The sequence below is a fragment of the Falco naumanni genome, chromosome 6 (assembly GCF_017639655.2).
Source record: "Falco naumanni isolate bFalNau1 chromosome 6, bFalNau1.pat, whole genome shotgun sequence".
Taxonomy (NCBI): Eukaryota; Metazoa; Chordata; class Aves; order Falconiformes; family Falconidae; genus Falco; species Falco naumanni.
The window spans coordinates 43,513,588-43,538,467 of NC_054059.1; the positions used below are offsets into that span (position 1 = coordinate 43,513,588).

At 41.0% G+C, this 24,880-nt stretch overlaps 1 protein-coding gene across 3 annotated transcripts in view; it reads left to right on the plus strand.

Annotated features, from left to right (window-relative positions):
* Positions 1–24,880, plus strand: part of GRM1 (glutamate metabotropic receptor 1) — a 197,724-nt gene that overhangs the window by 113,565 nt on the left and 59,279 nt on the right. For all 3 annotated transcript variants that reach the window (XM_040599251.1, XM_040599253.1, XM_040599252.1), the window contains exon 3: positions 9,723–9,958. In XM_040599251.1, coding sequence (XP_040455185.1) covers positions 9,723–9,958 — 236 coding nt within the window. The remainder of the gene's footprint in view (positions 1–9,722; positions 9,959–24,880) is intronic.

A 24,880-nucleotide genomic window follows, 5' to 3' on the forward strand; every position in this document is an offset into this window, starting at 1 on the left:
TTAAGACAGCTATAAACGCAGAAGATTAAATAATACTTTTATGTATTTTTCAAATGCTCTACAACAGTTGCTTTGGGTCAAGTATCATAGTATTACCTGGACATAGTGGATTATTAAAAAAATATTCAAGGCATTACGCCCATTTTAAAGTTCAGCAACTGTTTGTGAAAAGATTGCTTGATTTCGAGGTGAATTCATTTTTCAAATTATTCATTGGTTTCTTGGTTTGCAAGTGGTTCATAAGCTATTCATTGTAGACACAATGCAAGGTTGTGTTAGTAGGTTGCTGAAGTCTAATGATTTTACTTTATTCAGTCTATGAAAACCTTCAAGTATTACTTGATTCTCTCACTGGAAAGGTATAGGTGCTTAGGTGACTCACTAGTATAGTATGAATTGGATATTTTCCATACCAATATATAATTTCAAATGAAGAATTTATAGATATTTGGGTGGAAATTCTTATTCATAAACATTCAAGTAATCTGAATGTTCAAGTATCCACAGAAAGTGAAAAAGAATGGCAGATATGGCCAAATTTAAAATAGCTTTGGTAGAAATGGAAACAGCTGGTTATAGAAATATTATTCTAATATATATTAGCTTTGATAGCATCACAAGTTTTGAGATTTTATTGTAGGTTTAATCATATTTGACCTTTCGTTTTTAATTTTATTCCATCTGATATTTTGAGGCCCATGTTACTATGCTTTGGAATGGAATGGATAGCAGGCTCTTATGACTCTCAGCTCCTCTGCAGACATGGTTTCATTGAGGGGCTATCAAAGCAATAAGCAGTTCCTGCATAAAGGTGTGTGTAAACCTTCAGTTTTCAAGCACCAGTGTAGAAATAGCATTCCACAAGCCCTGTACAGGTATGGAAATGGGATATATGCACACGAGTAATAGCAAACTGATGCAAGATGTAGGACATCTGCTTTAGCTCTGTAGGTTTGAAATTTGACTTCCATTGAAAAAAGGCCTATAAACTGTGTATATTGTTTTTAAGCGTTATCATATGAGATGGTTACAGTAAGGGATGGCTTGAAGGAGTCACATAAGGCTATAAATGACTGAAGGAAAATTCTGGACTATCCTACAGAAGTCAACATCTTGAAGAAATCTAAAGGTTGGACTTCAAGGTATTTTTGAGCTCAGCACAGTTTGTGTGAAAATGGAGACAGGAATGTGATTCTAAGATGTTTATGTTCCTCAGTATCACAACAAACAAAGCAAGGAGAGAAGAAAGGAAATGTGCTTCTCCTTTTTCTGTCTGTGGTTAAGGAAGACATCTCTGAACTAATCCTTTAGGAAGTGCAACGAATTCACATGCAAACATCCAGCAACTCTGATGAAGTGACATGGAGCAGAGAGGGCCATGTGTTAACCTGTTCTCTTTCCTGTAAGCACACCTGTACCCTTCCATGTAATTCCATCCTGTTTTCCCTCCATATGCTATCTCACTTGCCAGTCCTTCAGATCTGGCCCAGAGGCTTAAGCAGTTTGTAGCTGGCTGGAGCAGAGGTGGGAAGCACTCTATTCTTCTTTATGCTTTTGCATGGTTGCACAGAAAAGACCTCAGTCTCCAGCACTTTCAGGCAAAATGGAAGTCTTAACAAAATTGTGTCTTTTTAACTATCCCCCCTGAAAAGGGACTACAGTTGAGTTTTCCATATCAAGAACTACCTCTTAATATCCATATTCATTCTTCAACCAAGTGTTGCACATAATTTGTAGCACAGCAGCAGCAAGGGGAAAAAAAAGTCCCCAGGAACTTGTACAGAGTAGCAAAGGTAAAGTTCTCGATTTTTCAGATTTGGGTGTATTAATAAGATATTAAAAATCTTGGATTTGGCTGCACATATTGGAGCCTAGGAGCACCTTATATGAAGCACAGTGCTAAGTGAAAGGCTTCGTACTTGTGTGTTTAAAATTGGATACTCTCCATACACATGTGCTTTCCTTTGGAAAAAATTGCGCTTTCACAATGCCTTGCATGAATTTCAAGTATGCAGAGCAAGGATTCAATCTGCTTGTCAGTTTGGGGTGAAAGCATGTGTACACCTTTAGAAAAATCAGTTATTGCCTTAGAGAATATATGTCTGGTTGCTGATTTTCCAAGATATGCACCATTGTGCACCCTTGAGAATGGTAAAACCTTTCCTGCATAAAAGCAGCAACTACATTTACAAAAAGCTGCACATGCCAAACATGTCAAGAATCTTCACAGTAAACACTCCCAAAGATAATGCCTGCATGATAGGCAGTTAAATTACATTATGTAAATTACATGCAAATGTATGCACCGCACGCAATAATTAAAACCTTCCTAAATACATATTTGCAAAATACAATCCATCATGGTCCATGAGGTTATAATCTACATTTTTTAAATGAATGGTGCAAAAACTCTGAAACTGACACAAAAGTGAATGATAATAATTTGAAACATAATGACCTATCATTTATCAACTTACTTTCTTTACAGTGTCACTCATTCAAAAAAAGCCAGTGATTCACTAAATAAAAATTGGAAGCTTTTATCAGCAGCTTCTGCTTGTGTAAATTATAAGTACTAATGGGCTACTGTCACTGCTCACCTTTGGTAATCATGGATGGGAAGTGAAAAATCGTGTATGCAATGTTACGAAACAGAACCTGGCAAGAACAGAAGATTTACTAAGAAATATGGCAAAGTGCTTGCAGAAAGCAGCCTTGGGAATTATTTTTAAACTTCATCTTTCAATTTCTCTCTGAATAGCACCTCCTGTAGGACACTGGAGCTCAAAGCATGATGGATACATGTAGCAGTCTCAAAGGGAGCAGGGTTAATTGATAAATCATACTGGTCTTTTCCTGAGTCACACTGGTGATCTTGAGATGTCCAGTCCCGTCCCCGATTAGGTTTGACATGCTTTTCAATCTATAGTCCATGGTAGGTTTGTGATCCACAGTGGCATAGTAGCACTGTGTGAGTTATGAGTCTGAAATCAGTAACTGCACAGCCTGGTACTAAATGCTCCTCTTGTACCTTCTTTTGTCTGTGTGCATGAGACTGTCAAGGCAGCAATATTCACTCTCGCTTTTACTTCCCGTTGCCCTCCCAGAAGAAGCTTCAGTGGTTTTCTTTTCCTGCTTCCAGTGTGCAAGGCTGATATTCCCATGATGCTTTCAGTGGATTTAAGCCGGGACCGACCTATGAAGGTCAACAACTAGGAGAAATCTAAAGGTTGGAATTCAAGGTACATTTGAGCCCAGCACAGGCTGTGGGGAAAGGGAACAAGTACAAACCCCACAGTACCTTGTATTACCTGGTGCAGCTTGGGAAGGTGATGACTCCCACCTTCATCTATGCCTGCAGGAGCAAAACTACTGGCCTATATTACCTTTGTTTTATTTTCTTTTTTAATTTCATCTGATAAAATTTAGTGCACTTGATTCTTCTGGTTTTAAGGAGGCTGGTCAGTGCTCAGCAAGCCTCAGGTTATAGCATGGCGTTCAGCCTGGTCTTGCCAGCAGTGAGATACAGGCTTACCTGTAGCCATGGGACTAATCTAAGATTGCTAGGACTTGTCAGATGTGTAAAAGTAAAACTATGCTTTTTAAGAATTCATGGCTTGGCAATGAGGAAAGCTCTCCCACCTTTCAATGTAAGTTTGTAGTACTGGTGAATCAGCTGAATGAGTTAGTGCAAAAAAGGCCTTTTGTCTCCCACATCTGAAATAATGCTCATTAATAATATGGATCAGCACCTTTCAGCTGACATTGGTGACTACTGGGATTGACTGATAATGCATAAGCCTAAGGAGGTCACTTTGCTAGTTGCTGACTTGAGAGTATTGGACAGTCTCAATTTTCTTTACGTGGCACCTTTTGTTTTAGGAGTGTATTGCACAGACACTGAATATCTTTGGTAGAGTTCCTTATTGCCAGAGAATAGGTCCATCCTCCTTCACAATAAGATAATTGTGTTTTCTTTCCAATATATCAGGCTGGCAAAATAAAAACTTTTTTTAAAAAAGTCTACTCCCAGAGGAGGGCAGCTGAGCTGCCAGCCACAGTTCTGTCTGCAAATTACTCCGGGACTGATTCTGCCACCTGTGCTCATACCAAATAGGAACACTGACTGTTTTGATGGAACTGCCTATGAAATTATTTCACACTGGTACTTTCCAGGTTGACCTTATGTTGAGCTCTGAGTTTCTGTCAATTCTGCCAGAAGAGCGGGCAGGAGGCCTTCACAATTGCACAACTTCTGCACTCAGGCAGGAGAATCCATGCTGGATTTTACAGTGTCAGAGAAGACTTTCATAAAAAGAGAAAACCGAATTTTCAGGCTTCCAGGTCTGACCAGCTCTTGAAATCCAGAACATTGACATTTATCAGAAACAAATAACTTATTTAAACTCTGCTTATCACTACCTGGGGTTTGTAGCATTTTGAAATACCTCTAAATAAGCAGTGTCTGACCACCACACAGAAAGATGGTTTTGCAAAAAGCAATTTCCAAGTAAAATGTCCAGCCTTTTATTTATATAACCCCCCATATAACTCTCCTGAAAAATAAAGACACTGACATATAACAAAATGGCATGACTCGTCACTGAATGTTGAATTCTTTGAGTGGTTCTGTCCTCATATTTAAATCTATTAAAGTTTAACATAACAGCAGGCTAGCTGGCAGCCTTGGGAGCAATGGTAAGAAGGCATTCAGAAACATGCTTTGCAGGGATGTATATTGATGTGTCAAGGAAAGTACATTGATGGGCTTTACTTTTGTGGAAAAGAGAGAAAGGCAAGAATATAGATACTGATCCTTTTGTGTGACAGCTATGGTTACCTGGTGCCCTGCTACCCTGCCTGAGTGAGATATCTGCAGGGAACCTCTGTGAAGGATGAAAGTTTGAAACTAATGTTCCCAATTTACATAGGTATAGTGACATGTAACATTGTTTTCAAAGTGGATAAAAGCATCCACTAGGGCAGAAACAAAACCTGTTAAAAAAAAAATAAAAATAACTTATTTGGTTTTATAATGACAATAATATCTGATGTAGGCAAAAGTATTATTGCAAAAAATAATTCATTTAGCATTTATAAAGGGCTTTTTGCTCTTTATTTCTTTTATATAGTTTATGACTTGGCCAATACAACAGAAAAAAATCTTATCATGAATGCAAACTTCTTAAGAAAACATTACCTCAGCTAATGCAGAGGGAGTTGACAAAGCTGCCAATGAAGCAGCCCTCCAGACAGAGGAGTCCAAGCCAGATGCCCTCCACAGCTTTGGTCAGTCAGGTCAAACATTGTAAGGGTACAGGGATCAAATTGCCAGTCAGTGTTCACGACAGACAAATGTGTTTCATTTTCTTTACCTTTGCAAGGATGCTACCTCCCACCACAATAATCACAGGGCAGGTACTCCTCATAAAAGATACCAAGTTTACTTCTTGCATGTTTGCCTATGTGGAAAAAGCATCTGAAAAAGTAATTGAGTGCTGTTCTGGGAGGCAGAGCAGAGCTGCTGCAGCATAGTTTAAGAGTTAAGTCCTGAGGAGATGAAAATAGAAAGCCTGATTGCTGGTTGTCTCATCAGCCCTTGTGAAAAGCAGCTGACAGTGTTCATGTTTGGAAGAGGAGAGGAAATTGGAAATCCATTACATTTCTCCTGGTGTTTCAATCACAAGAATATATATGACTGTAGTTCAGAAAATATAGGGAGGCTAAAATGCTTAAGCCACAACTCAGAGACATCCATTATCACAAATTAACAGAATAGTAAACTGGATAAAACAAAAATAGCTTTGATTCTTCAGATTTGGCCTGTGATAACGGGAAATAGGACCTCTGAAGCTAGATTGGGTAGCTCTGGGCGTTTTACCTTTCTGCCTGATTTTGTTTGTGATTGAATGCTGAAACTGGGATTTGGCATCATGAATGTCAGCTGCCAGACTGGTACTTGGACTGAGAGTAGCTTGCAGGATATCAGTGACCATTCTGGTTGTTATAAACACTCACTACAAAACCATAACAAAAGCAGTTCTTTCTCTCCTAAGAGCAGACAGAGTGGTTTCTGGTTTGACTCCTACACGCTTGTCCCTCCCTCACTGTGACTTCACACTTTCAACCCCCTCACAGAGCTTCAGACCAACTGTTGCACGAGATACCTGGCACGTTTCAAGGCCAGACTGTCACACGAAACACTCGTGGGCACTCATCAGGGAAGGCAGTTTGGGTGATGGATATTGGGTCACCTCCTGAAATCCGCAGTAAAGACACAGAAAGATGGTTTCCCAAAAAGTGCTATGTATGGTGCTACTTGCTATTCAGCAGGATAAAAGAAGGAAAGTAGGTGGAAAGCACTCAATTCTGACAACAAAAGAATAGTATGCACTGCCTGTTTTTAAATGAGACTTCATTTTGCCATTGAATCAGCTATTGGTCTTGTGCTTCTGTCACTGACATGCATACTGTCATCTGGACTTCAGTATCGTGCTGTTGCCCAGCATTACAAATGTCATTTTTTTTTTTTTTGACAGTGTCTTCTGGAACACTATCCATTTATTTATATGGCACTTAGGATGCACAGTTCCCAGTGAATCCTTTTCCTCCTCTCCACTCCCCCCCCCTTTTTAATATATAAATAGCAAAAAGCAATATAGGCAGAAATTATAACAGTATCTTAGTCTCTGATAGTCCTCCCATGGCTGCTGGTAGGGCTGCACAGCCCCCTTAGGATACCTTTTAGCACAGCCAGCCTGCAGCTGCCAGGATGGCAGATGTCCCCTAAGAGACCAGAGGACTCCTTTTTGCTTCCTTGACATTGCTGAAAGTAGACCAAAGCTCCCATATGAACTTCCACACATACAAACTTTTTCCTCTGATTCTGGTGCCTTTTTTTCACATTTTGTTGCACACAAAACTTACCAGGTAGATTTAACAATTTGAGGAAGCTTAGAAGAGAACAAAAAACATTTGGGGCCAAAAAGAGACAAAGAAACATTAGGTGACAACCTGTGTTCCAATTTAGGGGAACTTTTCCATCAGCTGCCCTCAAAGAACTTGAAATACACTTTCTCTTGCCTTTGCAGAATTGCTCTGCTTTGCCTTCAGAGTGAATGTGGCAAATTTCCAAGCCAGAGTTACAGGGAAGGGGAAATAAATCACTCTAATGTTTGGCTGGTAGGAATCCAAGCAGCAGAGAAGCTACCTCCTTTCTAGAAAGTCTTGTAAAAAATGGCCCAATTTACTTAGTCTTTTCGACTCACTAATGTTTCTGCTTGAGTCTACAGTTTGCAAGCCATAAACATTGTGACAAATACTGAAGTAATCATGCAATTAAGACCCAATTACTTATGCTGTAAGAATAACCTCTTGCTTGTTTTTCCCCCACATAAGAAGAAATAAATATTATGTCTTTTTTTCCACTCTGGTGCTAGTTTGTGGCTTGAATTCTGTGAAATCTAGAAAGTTTGCTTTTGTGGTTTTACCTTTGTAGGGTTATTTAGACCATGGTCTGTTGTGTGAGGTAGTCAGGGGTGCGTAGTACATGGTACTTTTTACTCACTGCCCTCAGCATATGGACAAGTGAGGAGCAGGGGGATGCAGAGAGGATGAGCTGTGCCTTCTTGCCCTCTGCAAAACTCAAGGCAGTCCAGTGGGGCAGGGAGCAGGATGGACAAATCGAGGCTTTTGAACTCTGTGCACTCCTGTGGCAATTCAAGTGCAGCTGTCAGGCCAAGGCTGTGCCACACAGTTATCATTGAGCTATATTGGTACAAGGGCAGGAGCTGGGTAACCTGCATCACTGGCTGTGGGAAGAAGTGACCCAGCAGATGCTGCCAGGTTCAGCCTGGCAGAGACAGTCACTTTGGGATAGTACATCATGCCCACCCTTGTTCCACAGCAGGTATCTTCAGCCATCACTGCCTCCCTCTTGTGACCTACTCCCTGCACCTCCCCTTGCTCTCCACTCTCATACCACGTATGAGATGCAACATGCATACACATGTATCGCATGCTGATTGGCTATATGAAGATATTGGTCAGTGGGCTGTAAGCTCAGAAAACTTGGGCAGTTCTACAGCAAGGTCTTGGCAAAGGGGGAAACAAAGAAGAAATCCTGGCTCAGAGGTGTCATGTAGTGCTGTGTTAAAGTATAGCTTTGTGAGTCCCCAGGCACAGGTTGAAAGGAATCTGTTGATCAGTCACTCAGTGGGCTGCCAGATGACCCTTGTCTTAAATAGCTTTCTGTGACAGAGGCTTGGGTTGTGTGTCCCATATAGAAAGCATTCAGTATCTGGGCTTTCTTGTATTTTCACGGAGACCTGCCATTTTTTTCCAGGTGCCTACAGCACAGATGCAGCAGCTAATGTGAGAGAACCATGCAGCTGCTTAGTCTGGTGGCTGAGGACCAAAGACTCACACATGCCCAATGTACAGTCACTTTGCACCTGTTTGACTAGGACTGTGACAGAGCTTGCTTCTTCAAATCTTGTCAATTTTCGATTGTGGAGTCCCAGGCACATCTATGCTGAGTGTCTCATAAATGCCCTCAGCTGGTATGGTCTGCACTCTGATGCTCTTCTCAAGGCTGTGTGTAAGAGACTCCTAACAAGGACCTGCTTCCAGTCTGTCTGGAGTTCACTCTTTTGGGTGAACCAGAGACTTCTCTTTTCATGGTTAGCTGCATTTTTCCTCTTGAGCTTTTTGTCACTGAAAGTGCTTCGTCTGTCTGCTTTTCACAGCAGCAGTGCCACTGATCTGATTCTGAGTGGATAGAGCTAGATCTGAGGTGCCAGAATAATCTGTTTCTCTCGTGACATGCCCAGCATCTTAAAATTAAGCAATAGCCAACGTATATTTGCAATTAAATTAGACTGTAATAGCCCTGTTCTTTGGGGACCCTAATAAGAATTGGAGAATGACACTAAATCAATGGACTTCTTGTTAAAAGAACTAAACCAAAACTCAGATGCGAAGCTCAATGGACTTTGTTCAAACCTGTGAAAATAGACTTTACATGAAATAACGTTGTCGAGAAAGAGTTTTATCTTCAGGTTTTTGAAAGTATCTTTTACATGAATAAACAGAGAAGTAAAATAGAAAGCCATTGTTTGTTAAAAAAAAAAAAGAACATGCTTTTTTTCCTCTCTTATCACAAATTCCATGCAGTGCAAGAATAGCATGTGGTTTTCTTTTTAGTTTGGCCAACCTTATCAAGTATTCTTCTTCTATTCTCTTCCAACACAATGCATTTCTCACTTTATGTTTTGTTTGAATTACTCTTCTAGCTATAAGATCTGTGCATGCTGAGATCTCTTCTGCAAAACACCCAGGATTCTGGCTCAGTTTCCTTTCCATCGATATTAATCCTTTCAGTTTCCACCCCTTACAGGACAGCCTAAATAAGGCAGAATCTCTTCAGTTATAAAGACATCACACCGGAAGCTATGCCCAAAACCACTTTCCAGAGGGACAAGTATAAATCCTCATCATTCCAGATGGGTTAATGGGGACTCTGCATGAAATCAGTCAGACTGCTCATTACAAGTCTCCATCACTGTGCTTTCTTCTTTCCCTCTCTGCCTGAATTTTAGACTTACTTTTTGATTCCCCCTTAATCACTTGTTTCTGAGGGTGCTGGCTTGCTTTTAGCTAGTTGCTTTATCAAAACAAGCTTTCTGTCTTTGTGTAATAAGCGGGTTTTTCCCTCTTTTCAGTGACGGCTGGGCAGACAGAGATGAAGTCATTGAAGGTTACGAACCTGAAGCAAATGGAGGCATCACTATCAAACTGCAGTCTCCAGAGGTCTTGGCGTTTGATGACTACTATCTGAAGCTACGTCTGGACACCAACACCCGCAACCCCTGGTTTCCTGAGTTCTGGCAGCACAGATTTCAATGTCGCATCCCGGGGCACCCACTAGAAAATCCCAACTTTCAGAAGAACTGCACTGGTAACTTGTCAGCTATTTTCCTGTGCTCTGGCAAAAAATTGTCTTTGGGGTTTTTTTTGGTTGTTGTTTGTTTGTTTTGTTGTGGTTTTTTTAATGTATAAATCACCAGTGAAACATGCCAACCCCAAATTGTATGTATATAAGTCTCAGCTCTGGTGGGAATATGTCTGGCACTGGTTGCACAGCCTCCTTTCAATTTAGATCTGCTCTGTTACAGAGTGATTTGTTCCTTTTCATGTTTTATGGCTATGCTGAGGCTGACAAAAGTGTCCAAGTTTGTAATATAGTTTGTAAAAAATAAGCAACCATTACATTTTAACAAAAACAGGAACAGATTTAAACTTCTTTCCTCAAAGTCATTTTTTTTCTGGTAAGCTGAATAATAATCAGGAAATTTATAGAAAATATTACAGCAGAAAATAAATTCTAAGGAAAATTAATGAGTCTTAAAATTGGCCAGTCATCTGTTTCGCCCTTACTTTTCTTCACCCATTAAAACATTTACAGTTTGTTTTCACTGTGGAGCACTTATAAAAAAACCACACTGTCCTACAAATAGAAGTAAAGCTCACCTCATAGCAAGAGAAGTGTATCTCTGCATAGACGAGTTTTTTCTTCCATGGCAGAATCTAAGAAAATAATTTAAATATTTCACTATGATTAAATTTATTAGTAACTTGAGTGAGAGAGGTGATCACTTTTCTGGAAATACTTGCTGAATAATTTTTTAAGTATTTTGTTTGTAGTTAGTAAATATTTCATTTCTAGTCAAAAAATGTGTACTCTGATAGTAAGGAAGTTAGTCCGTTAGCAACAAAACTAATGAAGCTTGACTTCCCCTGGATTTCTGTCCTATTCTTTACCTGTGCACCGCCTCGATCCTGTAGCAGTAATCTCAGTTGGTCTTCACGTGCTCCCTGAGCTGAATTCCTATAGTGTTTCTGGTTCTTCCCTTCTCCATCAGTAACACTTCCGAACAACAGCTTCCGCATTAGCTTTTGTTTCCCCCGGGTTCTCTTACTAACAGCTGAGACATAACATCAAATACTGTCATTGACTCAAAACTGGCTTGATGTACTGACTGGTAGCCAGGCTGGACCATCTGGGTGCTGATGGGCTAATGGCAAGCCAGACGGGCTAAATAAATGTTGAGGTTATACTGATAATTTTTCCTCAAAGGAGTCATTAACTATGGACTCTACCAAAATGTTGATTTATGGTATATATATTTAATTGGTTTTGAGACTGCTTCAACTCAGGCAAATGAGTTAATATAAACCCACATGGGCAGAAATTACTAAGGAGAAGGTGAATGACTGATGCACAGTGCAAGTGCATAGCCTTGTTTCTTAAGAAGCTTAAGATTGCAATTTTTTTGTTCATTCTATTCACAAAAATAGATTTCATGCTGGTATTCTATAAAAAAGTCTCATTTTGAAGAATCTCAGCAGCTGTTGTATACACAGGTAATTTGTTATCTAGCCTGTGTTTGGTTATGAAAGTAAAAACTTCAGTTTGAACCAGCATAGTCCTTCTTAATCTGCTGCATCAAAGGCAAATACCAGGTGGTGAAGTTCAAAATGGCCAAGACGGGATACTTCTGCACAGAATGTGCAGATCAGTTTACAGACAGTGGTTGCTGTAGACTAAACTTGAGCCAAAAGGCAGTGAAACAAATTCACAGAAGATAACCAATAAGGGCTGTTTCTTGGGAAAAAAATCCCACCCCAAACTGGCTCAGGACATTCTAAGGCTGAAGCCACCGGATACTGGAGAGAGTGCTGCAGAGGTGCTGTAACATGCCTGCCTTGGTCTTCTGTGCTTCTCAAGGTGTAAGGTATCAGAGACAGGAACCACTACATTCTGATAATACTAATGAAACATAAAAACATTTGTCTATATTGGTAGATTCTGACAGTTAATAGTCACAGTTCAGGCACTCGGACATCTTTCCTCTAAAAAGCTTTAAGTTTTTGCATGAAGCCTCAAAATGTACAATACTTTTTAGGCTTTGCTGAAAATCAGTCAGCTCTTAAATTTGGTGGTAACACTAACCCTCAGACGTGTCACACACAACTAAGAAGTTCATAAACATCTCAAATCACCAAAGGGAATCACCACAACATATCTATTCCCAATAATTGCATACCTAGAGAATCAAGAGACCTACATGTCCCCAGTAAGTCTGGGGGCAATAAAATATTGTATTTATTTTTATTTAACTGCACAGAGCTGACTGGTGACTGTCTGGCACCACCAGGGCTTTCTGCACACGTATCTTTATCTGACCTTTCTTCAGGGTTAACAATGTCACTTCAAATACTAACAGCTTCAAAGCTTGCTAGTGGAGCCTTTCTCTCCAAGTAGGTCTACGTATGATAGTGCCAAGAAACTGCTTTCTTTGCCTTTCACAGGTTTGGAAACAGGCCTTTTCACAAACTCTCTGTGAAAGAAAAAGGAGTCGGGAAGTCAGAATTGCTTCTTCCCTCCTTCACAAAGTAGATCCATGCACAAATTTGAAAGAGATAATCCATACTGCTCAATAAATAATAAGCACTAATATTTGATATCCATTAAAAGTATCAATAGATGAAGTTCTGACTTCTTTGTGGTACTACAGATTTAAGTACTGCTGTTACTACTGCTTCACTTCAGGAATATTATCAGTATTGAATAATGGTATCAAGAACCTTAACCCCTTTACATCTAAGATCTTTCGCTCTTACTTCACAGTATTCCATCAATATTCCTGTAACAAGATACATAAGGTCTCACGTTATGGGAAAAGCTAAGTCCCCTGTGGTCCCAGGAGTCCATGCACATTGTTAGCATGCATTGTGACTGTCTCTGGGTCCTGATCTGTTCTGTGTTCCAGAAGTGGAATTTTGCATAGACAGAAATTAAGTCAAAGGCAGTAGACTGCTGAAGTTCATCATTCCTGTCTGGAAAGTTAACATCTCAGGAAGCTACCTAATGAAAAAGAAAACCAAGTACAAAAATACTTGTGATATTTAGGGGATCAAGGTGTACTTGTATCTACCCAGCAGTGGGTTGCCTAGGAGCAGCCAGAAACAAAAAAAGAAAAGGCGGTGCTGTTCTCCAACCACCTTATTAAAAGATTCAGAATACTTGGACCAATCCATTGTGAAAAGGAGATTAGCTACAAATTTTGTATTTGAGAATCTTCAATTACTGCCTGCCCGATATAATTTGCTCATATACAACCTAATCACTTTACCAAATGATTTATTCAGAATTGCCACTGGAATGTAAAGTTCAATTTTTAGCATTCATGGATAGGCAAGGACTTCTCCTCAAGCAATTACAGCAGCTGCATTCACAATTTCTCACACCCTGTTACTGTTGAGTCAGCACTAGCTTAGCACTGCAGGCTCTCTACAAAGCAAGGGAAAGCCAGTTCCTAGAAATCCCCCTTCTCTGATGACAGGAATTACTGCTTGAATTCCCTCATTCAGCCCCTGAGAAGCCAGATGTTGTCCTTCAGGAATTCTCATGTTACACTGAGCTCTGAATGTACATGCGTATTTTTTGGGAAAAAAAGTCTTCCTAGTCTAAACACTACTGGAAGGAAACACATCCAAGTGCGTTCTACTCTGTGAAGTCTGTGGGATGCCTAACATTTGGCCTTATTTTCAGAATAGTTTGTGGGAACGTACTAGGACTAGATCATAGTAGCACAAATTCTTGGGAAGAGAAGGAGATCATCGAGAGTTTTGCAGCGACTGCTCTTTTGGATCATCCTTTCTTGCAAAAATTAAACAACTTTTCCTACTTGGGTGGCAGCCAAATGAGTGGGAGCTATTTTTGACTCATTCTTTGCTAATGTTATAGACAAATGCCTCTCATAAGGGAATGCCTCTCTCCCTACTCCCCCCACCCCCTTCTCTCTTTCTCTGCTGTAGGAAATATTCTTCCTCAACACAACAGGATTCAAGCCTAGAAATTTTCTTATACGTAGATGTATTTGATCTGGCTCGGATGGAGTTCACTTTCTCCATAGCAGCCCTCATAGTGCAGTGTTTTGTATTTATAGTTAGAAAAGTGTTGAAAACACACCAGTGTGTTAGCCATTGCTGAGCAGTGCTTGCAGAGCACTGAGGCTCTCTCCCCCTCCTCTCCCTGCCCTCAAAGGCTGGGAGTGGGCAAGAGGTTGGGAGGGGACATAACCAGGACAGCTGGCCCAAACTGACCAAAGTTTCCACAGCATATGACGATGTGCTCAGCAATAAAAGCTAAAAGAAGGAGGGGGTGGGGGGGTGGGGGGCATTTCTTATTAAGGCATTTCTCTTCTGAAGAAACTGCTACATACTGAGGCCCTACTTTCCAGGAAGTGCCTGGCCATACCCCTGTTGGAGGCAGAGAGTAAATGTTTCTGTTCTCCTTCACTTCCATGCATGGCCTTTTCTTTATTACACTGCATTTATCTTGACCCATGATTTTTTAGTTTTATTTTCTATCCCCCATCCAGCTGAGGAGAGGGAATGAGAGAGTGGATTGGTGGGTGCCTACCCACCAGCCCAGTTCAACGCACCGCAGTAGAAAAGAGGTATTTGTATATGATCATTCTCCTGTACTTTCCTTGTTATCTAAGCAGGCCAAAACCACTTCCAGTATAGAATTGTTCTTAAGCTGTCCATGCCACTAAAGTACTTTCAATGTGTTTCATGTAGTAGCTACACTCTTTAGGAAACAAAGCATGTCCTGCAACTCTGCATGGACCCCTGACTCATCGTGAGCTTCAGAACTTCACATCATCCTTCATGCCCTTCAGATGAAATGTCAGAACAGAGCAGGCTGTTTTAACACTAACAGAAAAAAGCTGTTTCTGAATTTGAGATACTAAGAAGCTACCTAACTCGGGATGAACCTGCTAAGTTCCCTTAGCAGACAACCTCAGGCACTGCCCCAAGCAACAGTCACAACTTCTCTCAGTTCATCAGACAACTCAGCATTTTCCACATTCTGGAGATCATACAGAGCTTGTATGCTGACAGCAAGATTAGGTGGTAGACTCTGTATGTCCGGCAACAGAGTTCAGATACCTTTCCAGCAGTTCTGTAGGATCTTTTTTCCTCCCTGATCTGATAGAAACAGCCTGGATGAAAGTGTTTCTCTCCCGACAAATCTACAGTGACAAATACTTCTCTGTTGGACTTGGTGAGTCTACGTAGGCCAGAATTAAATGCAAGTTAGACTTCTGCAGAAATGTAGAACTCAGTGCAGTGCAAACTCTCCTATGGAGGTCTAACTGCTCATTTACAGAATGCCTTATTCACCTCTTGGCAGATAATACAATCGCTGTAGCTTATGTAAACTGGGTGGGATGAGTAGTCCTCTGCACCACAAGAGACAGTTATGAAATTGGTTATGGAACTGATGCAAACATCAGATTATGCTCACAGCAGTTCATCTGCTGGGACAAAAAAATACATTGGCAGGCAATCAGTGCAGATATTTTTCAACAGAGCGAAGTGGAACAAAGTGGGCAATTCATGATTCATTCATCAATTCAATTGATCTTTGAGGAGAAGGATTATTTCTCAGTGAACAGAGAGCTTTGATTGGAATTCAGGGAAAAAAGGAGAGTGTACCACCTTTGCAAGAAGGGGCAGGCAGCTCTGGAGGACTGTAAGCATGTCACAAGGTTATGCAAGGAGAAGATTAGATGTGAAAGCCCAGCTAGAACTTGGGCTGGCCGCTGCCATAAAAGATAACAAAAAATGTTTATACAAATGCATTAGAAACAAAAGGAGCGCCAAGGATAATCTTCATCCTTTATTGGATGTGGCGGGGAACGTTGCCACAAGGGATGAGGAAAAGGCTGAGGTACTTAATGCTTTCTTTGCCTCGGTCTTTAATAGTAAGACGAGCTTCCCTCTGGGTACTCAGCCCCCTGTGCTGGAGAACGGGGATGAGGAGGAGCAGAATGAAGCCCCCACAGTCCAGGAGGAAACTGTTAGTGAACTGCTGCTCCACTTAGACATGCACCTGTCTATGGGCAGGATGGGATCCCCCTGAGGGTACTGAGGGAGCTGATGGAGGAGCTCGCCAAGCTGTTCTCCATCATTTATCAACAATTCTGGCAAACTGGGGAGGTCCCAGAAGACTGGAGGTTAGCAAATGTGATGCCCATCTACAAGAAGGGCGGGAAGGAGCATCTGGAGAGCTACAGGCCTCTAATGTGCCAGGGAAGGTTATGGAGCAGATAGATCATCCTGAGTGCTGTCATGTGGCACATGCAGGACAACAGGGGATCAGGCCCAGCCAGTGAGGGTTTATGAAAGGCAGGTCCTGCCTAAAGAACCTGATCTGCTAGAACAAGATGGCCCATCTAGTGGATGAGGGAAAGGCTGTGGATATTGTCTACCTGGACTTTAGTGAAGCCTTTGACACCATCTGCCACAGCATTCTCCTGGGGAAGCTGGCTGCTCATGGCTGGGATGGCTGTACTCTGCGCTGGGTAAAAATCTGGCTGGACAGCTGAGCCCAAAGGGTGGTGGTGAATGGAGTTACATCCATGTGGTGGCCAGTCACAGGTGGTGTTCCCCAGGGCTCAGTATTGAGGCCATTTCTGTTTAACATCTTTATTGACAGTCTGGATGAGGGGATCGAGTGCACCCTCAGTAAGTTTGCAAATGACACCAAGCTGGGGAGGGGATCGTTGATCTTCCTGAGAGCAGGAGCGCTCTGCAGAGGGACCTGGACAGGCTGGATGGGCCCAGCCAACTACATGAGGTTCAGCAGGGCTCAGTGCCGGGTCCTGCACCTGGGTCACACCAGCCCCACACAGCGCTACAGGCTGGGGCAGAGCGGCTGGAAAGGGCCTGGTGGGAAAGGGCCTGGGCGTGCTGGGTGACAGCCATGAGCATGAGCCAGCAGTGTGCCCAGGTGGCCAAGGCGGCCAACGGCGTCCTGGCTGGTGTCAGAAGCAGTGTGGCCAGCAGGACGAGGGCAGTGATCGCCCCCCTGTACCCGGCACCGGTGAGGCCGCACCTGGAACCCTGTGTTCAGGTTGGGGCCCTCACTGCAAGGCAGACACTGAGGTGCTGGAGCGTGTCCAGAGACGGGCAACGGAGCTGGGGAAGGGTCTGGAGCACAAGTCTGACGGGGAGCGCCTGAGGGAGCTGGGGGTGTTTAGCCTGGACAAGAGGAGGTTCAGGGAGGACAGAAGCTCTCTACAAGTACCTGAAAGGAGGAAATGTACCCAGATTGTGCCAGGGGAGGTTTAGACTGGATACTAGAAAAAACTTCTTCACTGAAAGGCTGGTCAAGCATTGGAACAGGCTGCCCTGGGAGATGGTGGAATGACCATCCCTGGAGGTATTTAAAAGATGTGCAGATGTGGCATTTAGGGACATGGTTTGGTGGTGGACTTGGCAGTCCTGGGTTAACAGTTGGATTTGATGATCTTAAAGGTCTTTTCCAACCTAAACGATTCTATGATTCTATGAATGTGTTTGTGGTGGACAAGAAAAAGAAATGTAGACCTTTTTTTTGTTTCAAAGGAGATCACAGTTCAAGGTCCCTGTAGGGTGCTTACTCATACCTTGGTCATGCCACAAGGATCACTTTATCTGCTAATTCCTGTCTTTGTCCAAGGGAACTACAATCAGTTTGAGTGCAGCCAGCATTACAGAATTACTCTGTCTGGATGGTAGCTCAGGAAGACTGTAGTCCAACCCACTGCTCAAAGCAGTTTAAGTTACGATTTTGAACTAGGTTGCTCAGGACTTTTATTCATTGGGTCCTTGAAAACCTCCAAGGATGAAGGCGGCACAGTGTCTCTGGGAAATATGTTCCACTACTTGAATGTGAAAAAGTTTTACCTCCTATCGACTCTGAGCCTCTCTTGTTTCAAGTTATGCCCATCATCTCTTATCCTCTCACCGTGCTTCACCATGAAGAACGTCTCTCTCTCTCCTCTATATCCACCCTGTAGGTATGAGGGGCTGTTGTAAGGTTCCCCTGTAGCCATCTCTTGTCCAAGATGAACAAGCACAAGTCCTTCAGCCTGTTCTCAAAGGACAAGGACTGGAGCTTCGGATCATCCTGATGGCCCTCTGCTGAATGTGCTCCAGGTTATCAGTCTTTCTGTATTGGGGGTTCACAAACTGTATGCGGTATTTTAGACGCAGCCTAATGAGTGCAAAGTAGAGTGGTGGTAGTGGGAAGGTCATCACATGCTGCAGTTGTGCTATCAGTTCTAAACCAGGATGCTGCTTGCTTTCATTCCTGATAAGGACCTGTACAGCCACCATATTCTTGTGTCAACTTTGGTACCAAGAAGTTGTATTTTTTCTTTCCTTCTTTCTGCATCAGTAGACTCGCTCAGAAAGAGGACATAAGCTTTCATCACACCTAAGTAGTTCTGAATGTCTATTGTAAATCTTCATAGCATGTCAAATCTTGGGTAGAACATAATAATCATAGCAGAAAAGAGCTTGTGAGGAAGATTAAATATTGCAGAAAAGGCATTTATGCTTTGGTATGAATAATGCAGAGTCATACTTCTTGAGACAAAAATTACAGGAAAAATAGACTATTTTGTCACTGTAAAGACCTTGAATCGTTGACTTTTCTTAGTATAGCCGTAATCTGAAGGAGGTGTAGAGCATGGTGCAGAGGTGGTTTAGGTATGAGACCCACACAGGCACACACACAAGGAACAGTGCAGTGTTACACGAACATACCAGCTCAAGTACAGGATTAGTATATTTATGTCTGTGGGACATTATACCCAAGCTACTAAACCCAGTCATTTCAAAAGGTGCTTTGGGAGCCAGCTTGACTTGTTTGCCTCTAATTAAAATTTCTCTGAAAAGCATTCTAAATGCTTGCCACCATCATCACCCACTTGTTAGAAAGTTTTTATCTCATCCAGATATAGACAAAATCCTTAGTTTCGGTGAGGGTGGAGTTGTTTCTGACATTGGATAGTAACATCTTTTTGGAAGATCTATGGAGCCTCTACTCACAACTATCATGTTTGTATGTCTGTGAAGTGTTCCTTGACTGCACTTACTGCACCAGGTAGGAAGAAAAAAAGCTGATGGCTGACCTGTTCCTATCCTCAGACAGTTTTGTATTTGGCTAATACATCTTTCAGACTACATTCAGTCTACCAGTAATGTAGTTCAGAGCTTCTCTTAATCAAAATTTTTTTTTTCTTTAGATCAATCTTAGTTTTGATTGACATAACATGGGGCCTTAATTTTCTATCAATGGACAAAGCACTCCAGGACATGTACTTGCTTTTTTCTATGCTTTGCTGAAAGGGTGAATGCATTTCCAGTGACAGTTGATCTGAGTGGTTTTCTGTCTTTCAGGTTATGTTTTGAGTTGGACAAGTTAGATCCAGCAGACATTATTAGGGCTCATTCTGCTGTGTCAGAGGTGTTCATAGATGTTTCTCAGAACATTCCTTTAATCTCAACACCTGCAAGGCTCCCCCATGGAGCACCTGTCCCATGAGACTTTGCATCAGCAGAAGCACCTACAGTAGGAGCTACTTTCACTACAGTAGGTCAGAAAAGTTAATTATAAGACATTAGCCTGAGCACACACTCTGAAAGATCAGTCACTGTTTGTAAATTACCTGTGCAGTGTACAGGAGACACATTTATAAGCTTTTGAAGAAGGAACCAAGCTATTGACATGACATGACTTCTTCAGGATGTATTGTACCTTATGTATCTTGTGAATTGCCCTCCCTAACCCCTGCTCTGGATTCTCGTTATATACTTATGTCCCTGTGGTAGAGAAGGAGCTGATTTCTGTATCATTCTCTTTGTCCTCAGTATGAGGCAGGAGATCCTAGGAATCTCTCACAGTAGTGATCAAAACTGATCTCAGTGTCATGGGCACCTAGAGTAAAGCCTATTAGGGACAACTTGTCTGAAAGGACTCTGTTTGCTACACTTTTTAGTCATGGCTTTTTTACAACAGGCAAGACAGGAGAGCTGTAGTCTCATTTTATTTCCCAGACAAGGTTACAGACAGCTTTTAAAACTTAAAGAAGAGGAAGATTAATAACATGCTTATCTGTGATAAATCATATGAATTATTTGAGGAAGACATTATCTATAGTCAGGCTTTTTTTCATTTGCTTCTAGCTTCTTATTTCTGTGTTTGGAAGAAAACAGCGACATTTATCTAATATTTTATATTTCAAAAAATACTTTAAAACCAAGCTGTCAATCAAAATACAATAATGATAAATACTTTTATTCTTTTGAGATCCATGAAAAAATTAAATCATCATCAAATAAAGGAAGGAAGCAGTATACATATAGGTGTGTAAACAGCATAGAAGACAGTTTGCAGAACACATACATATTACAGCAGGATATGAGAAATTTTTTCTGAATGTAAAATTTACACCTACATTTTCCATTGTGGGTTTTAACAGTCAGATTTTCCACTTCTGGGATTAAAACAATCCTTGGGTAGGCTTGTAACATTCAGCCTTCCCTGTTATGCGAGTAAATCAATGGTGCTGCAAGGGAACAGGACACATGAATCATGCTCCCTTGTGCCTCCTTGGAGCTCCTGTCTCCTGTGCCTGGAGAGTGACAGGGGCACTCTTGACTGCCCAGACTGTCACAGGTGCTTTGAACTTGTATCAGGAGTATGGTGAGGACAAAAGCACACAATTAAAATGAATTTACTTGTTCCTAGAAGTCAAAAGTTTGTGCAGGTCACGCATCAGAACAATTAGCCTAGATATAAGCATTTAACCAAACCATTAAGTAAACCAGATGAAATAACACAGGTAACTGACCTGAAAACAAGGCCAACTGCCTTCTGTCAGCCCTCCTGGTCTTTTATTGGATCATTTCTTCCCTTCATTTACCTGGAAAGTTTTTAAACTCAGCTTGCAATTTTACAGGTTGTCATTACTGGCAGTATTACCCCACAAATACAGGTGCAAAGGAGATACAAGTAGAGGTTAACATGTGTAGGCACAAACCCACACATTCACACATGTCTAGCTGCAGCTGAGAGATGCCATTCGTGCACAAGAGTATTTTCTGAAAAACAGAAATAGAGTTCTAAAAATCAATGGGTTCCTTTAATAGATCTTGGACAAGCAGTGGTATAAAGAACAATAAATTATGAGCCAGAGTAGTGAAACTGTACCATACAAAGCACAAACTTTCCTGCTCAGAATAAGCCGTATTGGTATCCATAGGGAGAATAACCTGATAGAAGGTGTGTGCTCCAAAGAGTAGTGCTGCCAGAATAAACTTCTGTTTTCCCACTTATACTGGAAAGTCTGGGAGAGTGCAGTGTGGAGGGAACTAGGGAAAAATAATGAAACCAGCTACTGCAGCTAGGCTGGGCTGCTGGCTGAGCCAGAGAGGGCCACTGAAGCACAGCAAGGTGCAAGACAAGATTATTTCCAAAGGTTTCCTTCAGCTCAGATTGTTGAAATTCATGTAATAGAATGCAGCTTTGGAGGAACCTGCAAGTTCAGACCTTTAATTTAGCTCTGAATTCAGGCTCAGCTCTATAGGGATGGAAAATCAGGGCAGTTCTCTTCAAAGCGATAGTACTTTGCACATCATGCTATGCAGTGTGCTGTCTACTTTCTGCAAAGGCCAGTTTACTCTGTCTGTTTTTCCAGGATTAGTTTATCTAAAAATTCACATCACAAGGGCCCATTTTCTTGTTAGATCTCAAGTACTTCAGTAATTTGGGTTTGGCTGGGCTTCATAGCCCTTTTTTTCTGCATTGTCACATTTAGCTACACCCAGGAAAAAAGGAGGTATGCTAGAATGAATGCTTTTAAAATTCTTTCAGATCTGAAAGAATCCTGCTTCTGTTTTTCTGTTGAATTTAATGTGTGAATAAAGATTAAGGACACTTATTTTATCTTCTGATTTGCTTAGCTCTAGTTCACTGCTAATCAGCAATGCATTGTTCTCATGCAGATGTCATTCAGAAGCTTCTAATCTTAGCTTAGATTTAAAATGATGTTTTTTTTCTGTGATACTGTACTTGAACACAGCTCTGGGCATATGTCCAGTTAAGGGGAACTTAAAGTGGATTTTTGTGATCTGTGTATTTGCCATTAACATCTTGCACATTGCAAGGGTTACAAGGGAATGTTTGGATCCTCCTAACAGTCCTTGAAAACTACACTTGATTTAACCAAAAAAGGTGAGTGTGCTCTGTTAAATGATAACGTAGTCCAACTAGGCACGAGTTGTGGTGGCAGAGGGTGCTTTGCTCCTCAGCTGCAGAGCAGGGGCAGCGGCTGCCTTTGACCCCAGGCTTCATAGCATGTGTGAAGTCCACCCCATTGGCATGCAAACATGTGGTTCCAGGAAGCTAGCCCTTCAGACAGAAGTTTTTGTGTGTGAGGATGCAGTCTGTTTAAAAAAACACACAGAACAACACAAAACAATAACGCAAAACCAACACTAAACCTGGCAAAGGACAAATTTGGAGGGAGCTGTATTTCTGCACAGGTAAGACATGTTGGTGTTCATATTGATTTATACTTGGGCAGCTAATGCTGGTGTTCTTAATACTACCTTAACATTAAGAACAGAAGTGACGAAGATGTGCTTTGTTCTTTTAGAATAATAAAAGAAAAAGAGAACCTGTAGTACTGGCTGCTGGGTGGTACGTTGTCATGCAAGAATTCTGAAACCCATCTTAAATCAATAGTGTTTTAAAGCATGATAAATATTAGATATCTTTCCTGACTATTCTTCAGACTCATACTGGAATTTAAGACAGGAAAATACCAGTGAGGCCAGCTAGATCTGCCTGCCAGCCATGAGCTGGTATCCTGTCATGAGGGGAGTCCTTGCTCTGATGTTAACAGGAGGTACTAACACATACCTTGAAAGTCCTCAGGATCTCATGCCCATACACTGACAACCATGAGCTAGCACTTAGAAGTTTACAGGTCTAGATCAATGGACAGAAAAGAGTTTATGTGATTTGTTCTATTTACCGTCTCCACACCAGATAGAAGCAGAGATCTCTAGAAAGGATAGCTTAATTAGTATGTATATTTTATTATCTTCATCATATTTTCCCACTCCAATCTAAAGACCCTGACTAATAGTTTTGGGTGTTGTGCTGGTGCTGAATATTTAACTTATGCTGAGACTAGATTTCTGTTAACTTCTTTGCCCCATTCAGTGGTAATACATTCTATGATTAATATGAAGGTTGCTTATTTTCAACTCTGAACCAGCACATTTTGATGAAGATGCCCAAAATTAAGCTCCTGAAATGCATGCTCTGAGACCTAGATAAATTGGCCTGATTTTTAACAGTACTGATCTCCCATAATTCCCATGGAAGTCAACAGCAGCTAGAGAAGTTCAGGTATTAATCAAGTCAATTAATTAGGTGCCTAAATATGTATTCAGGTTCCTAATTTAAGTATCTAAGGTGGTTAATGTTCCGAAAGCTGCAGCACAATTACTGAGTTCTGTTTCTGTCTTTCAGATAGTCTCAGGCTTCAGATGAAAAGCATGACACTTGAAATTTGATCAGTCCTATTTCATGTGCTTTTCATTTTTCTGTCATTGTGTGTTACAATAGGGTATCTGCAAGGGTATCTGACTTAACTGTTATTGTTATCACTATTATTGTTATTATTATCATGCAATAATATATTATTATATGTCTAATAATATATTATTTAAATATAAAATCATTAAATTATTGTTATTATTGAGTGAAAAGCATGATGAAAGCTAGCCAAATAACAAAAATCTGCAAACATTTCTTTAAATTTGCAAATGAACTTGATTTTAATGTGTTCATTTTTGTCTCGAATAAAAGTACCAGCGGCTCATTATCTGTTAGACTTCTTCCAAACACCAGATCTGTTAAGAATATTAGTTCTAAATATGCCTTTAATGTAGTGTGCAAATAAGACAGCAAGGATAATTGTGGGAGAGGAGAACACTAAAGGTTGGGTTTTCTTTCTTTTTAGTTGTTCCTCCACATGAGTTCAAGTCATGTAGAAAATGGCTGTGTGGAATTCTGTCCTTAGAGAGACACTGTTAGGATCCAGGATGGCATTGGAGGAAAGTTGTAAAGAAAGCAAGAGAAGCAGGCACATCCAAGGTCTCTGCAACAATAGCCGATTGCATTGAAATGGTGCTTGGGGCTTTGGGAGCACGGGCACTTTGGGACCCTGCAGAATCTGAGAGAGAGGCTCAGAGAGAGTTTATTGTTGGCTTGCGAGTGACAAAAAAAGCTGTAGGCCACACAGTAACAAATTGAATTCCCTGTTGTATTCCTAAGACAGGGGACAGAAGAAGAGAAAAAATTAAAAAACCAGAAAGAATCAAAGTCAAAGAATAAATTGGGACTGGGGGATTGTGATGCCAGATGAGAATATGGCCTCTGACTGTGAAAAGACAGGGCAAAAGCCCTCCTTTCCATTCCCATGGCTCGTGAATTTTCCATTAAAATAACTATGCTGTTGCCTACATCCTTTAAATGCAAAGGCTGAGCTTGACCATTCAAATTCCTTTGTCAGCAGTAACATTTAATCAGCTAATGAATTAATAAGATGGATTTCAAATGCTATATCCGGATTTGAAATCAGTGTCTTTGCTGATTGCATGTACAAACCACTCAATCAAGGAACAACAACAACAAAAAAGAAAAAATCAGCTGGCATATTTTATTTCTATTTATAAGAGGAAATATTCATTTCTAATTAAAATAGGAGCTGAGAAATAATATCTTGCTGCAGAAGTTAAATAATATTTTCAAATAAATAATAGAACATGTTGCGGTCATTTTGCAGGCAGTTTGTACACAGTCCAGCTTTTAAGAAAAACAGATCAATCATAATAATTATTTGTCAAGCTCTCATAATAATTACTCTGTGTCTCTAAGAAAGGCACTGGAATCACTTCA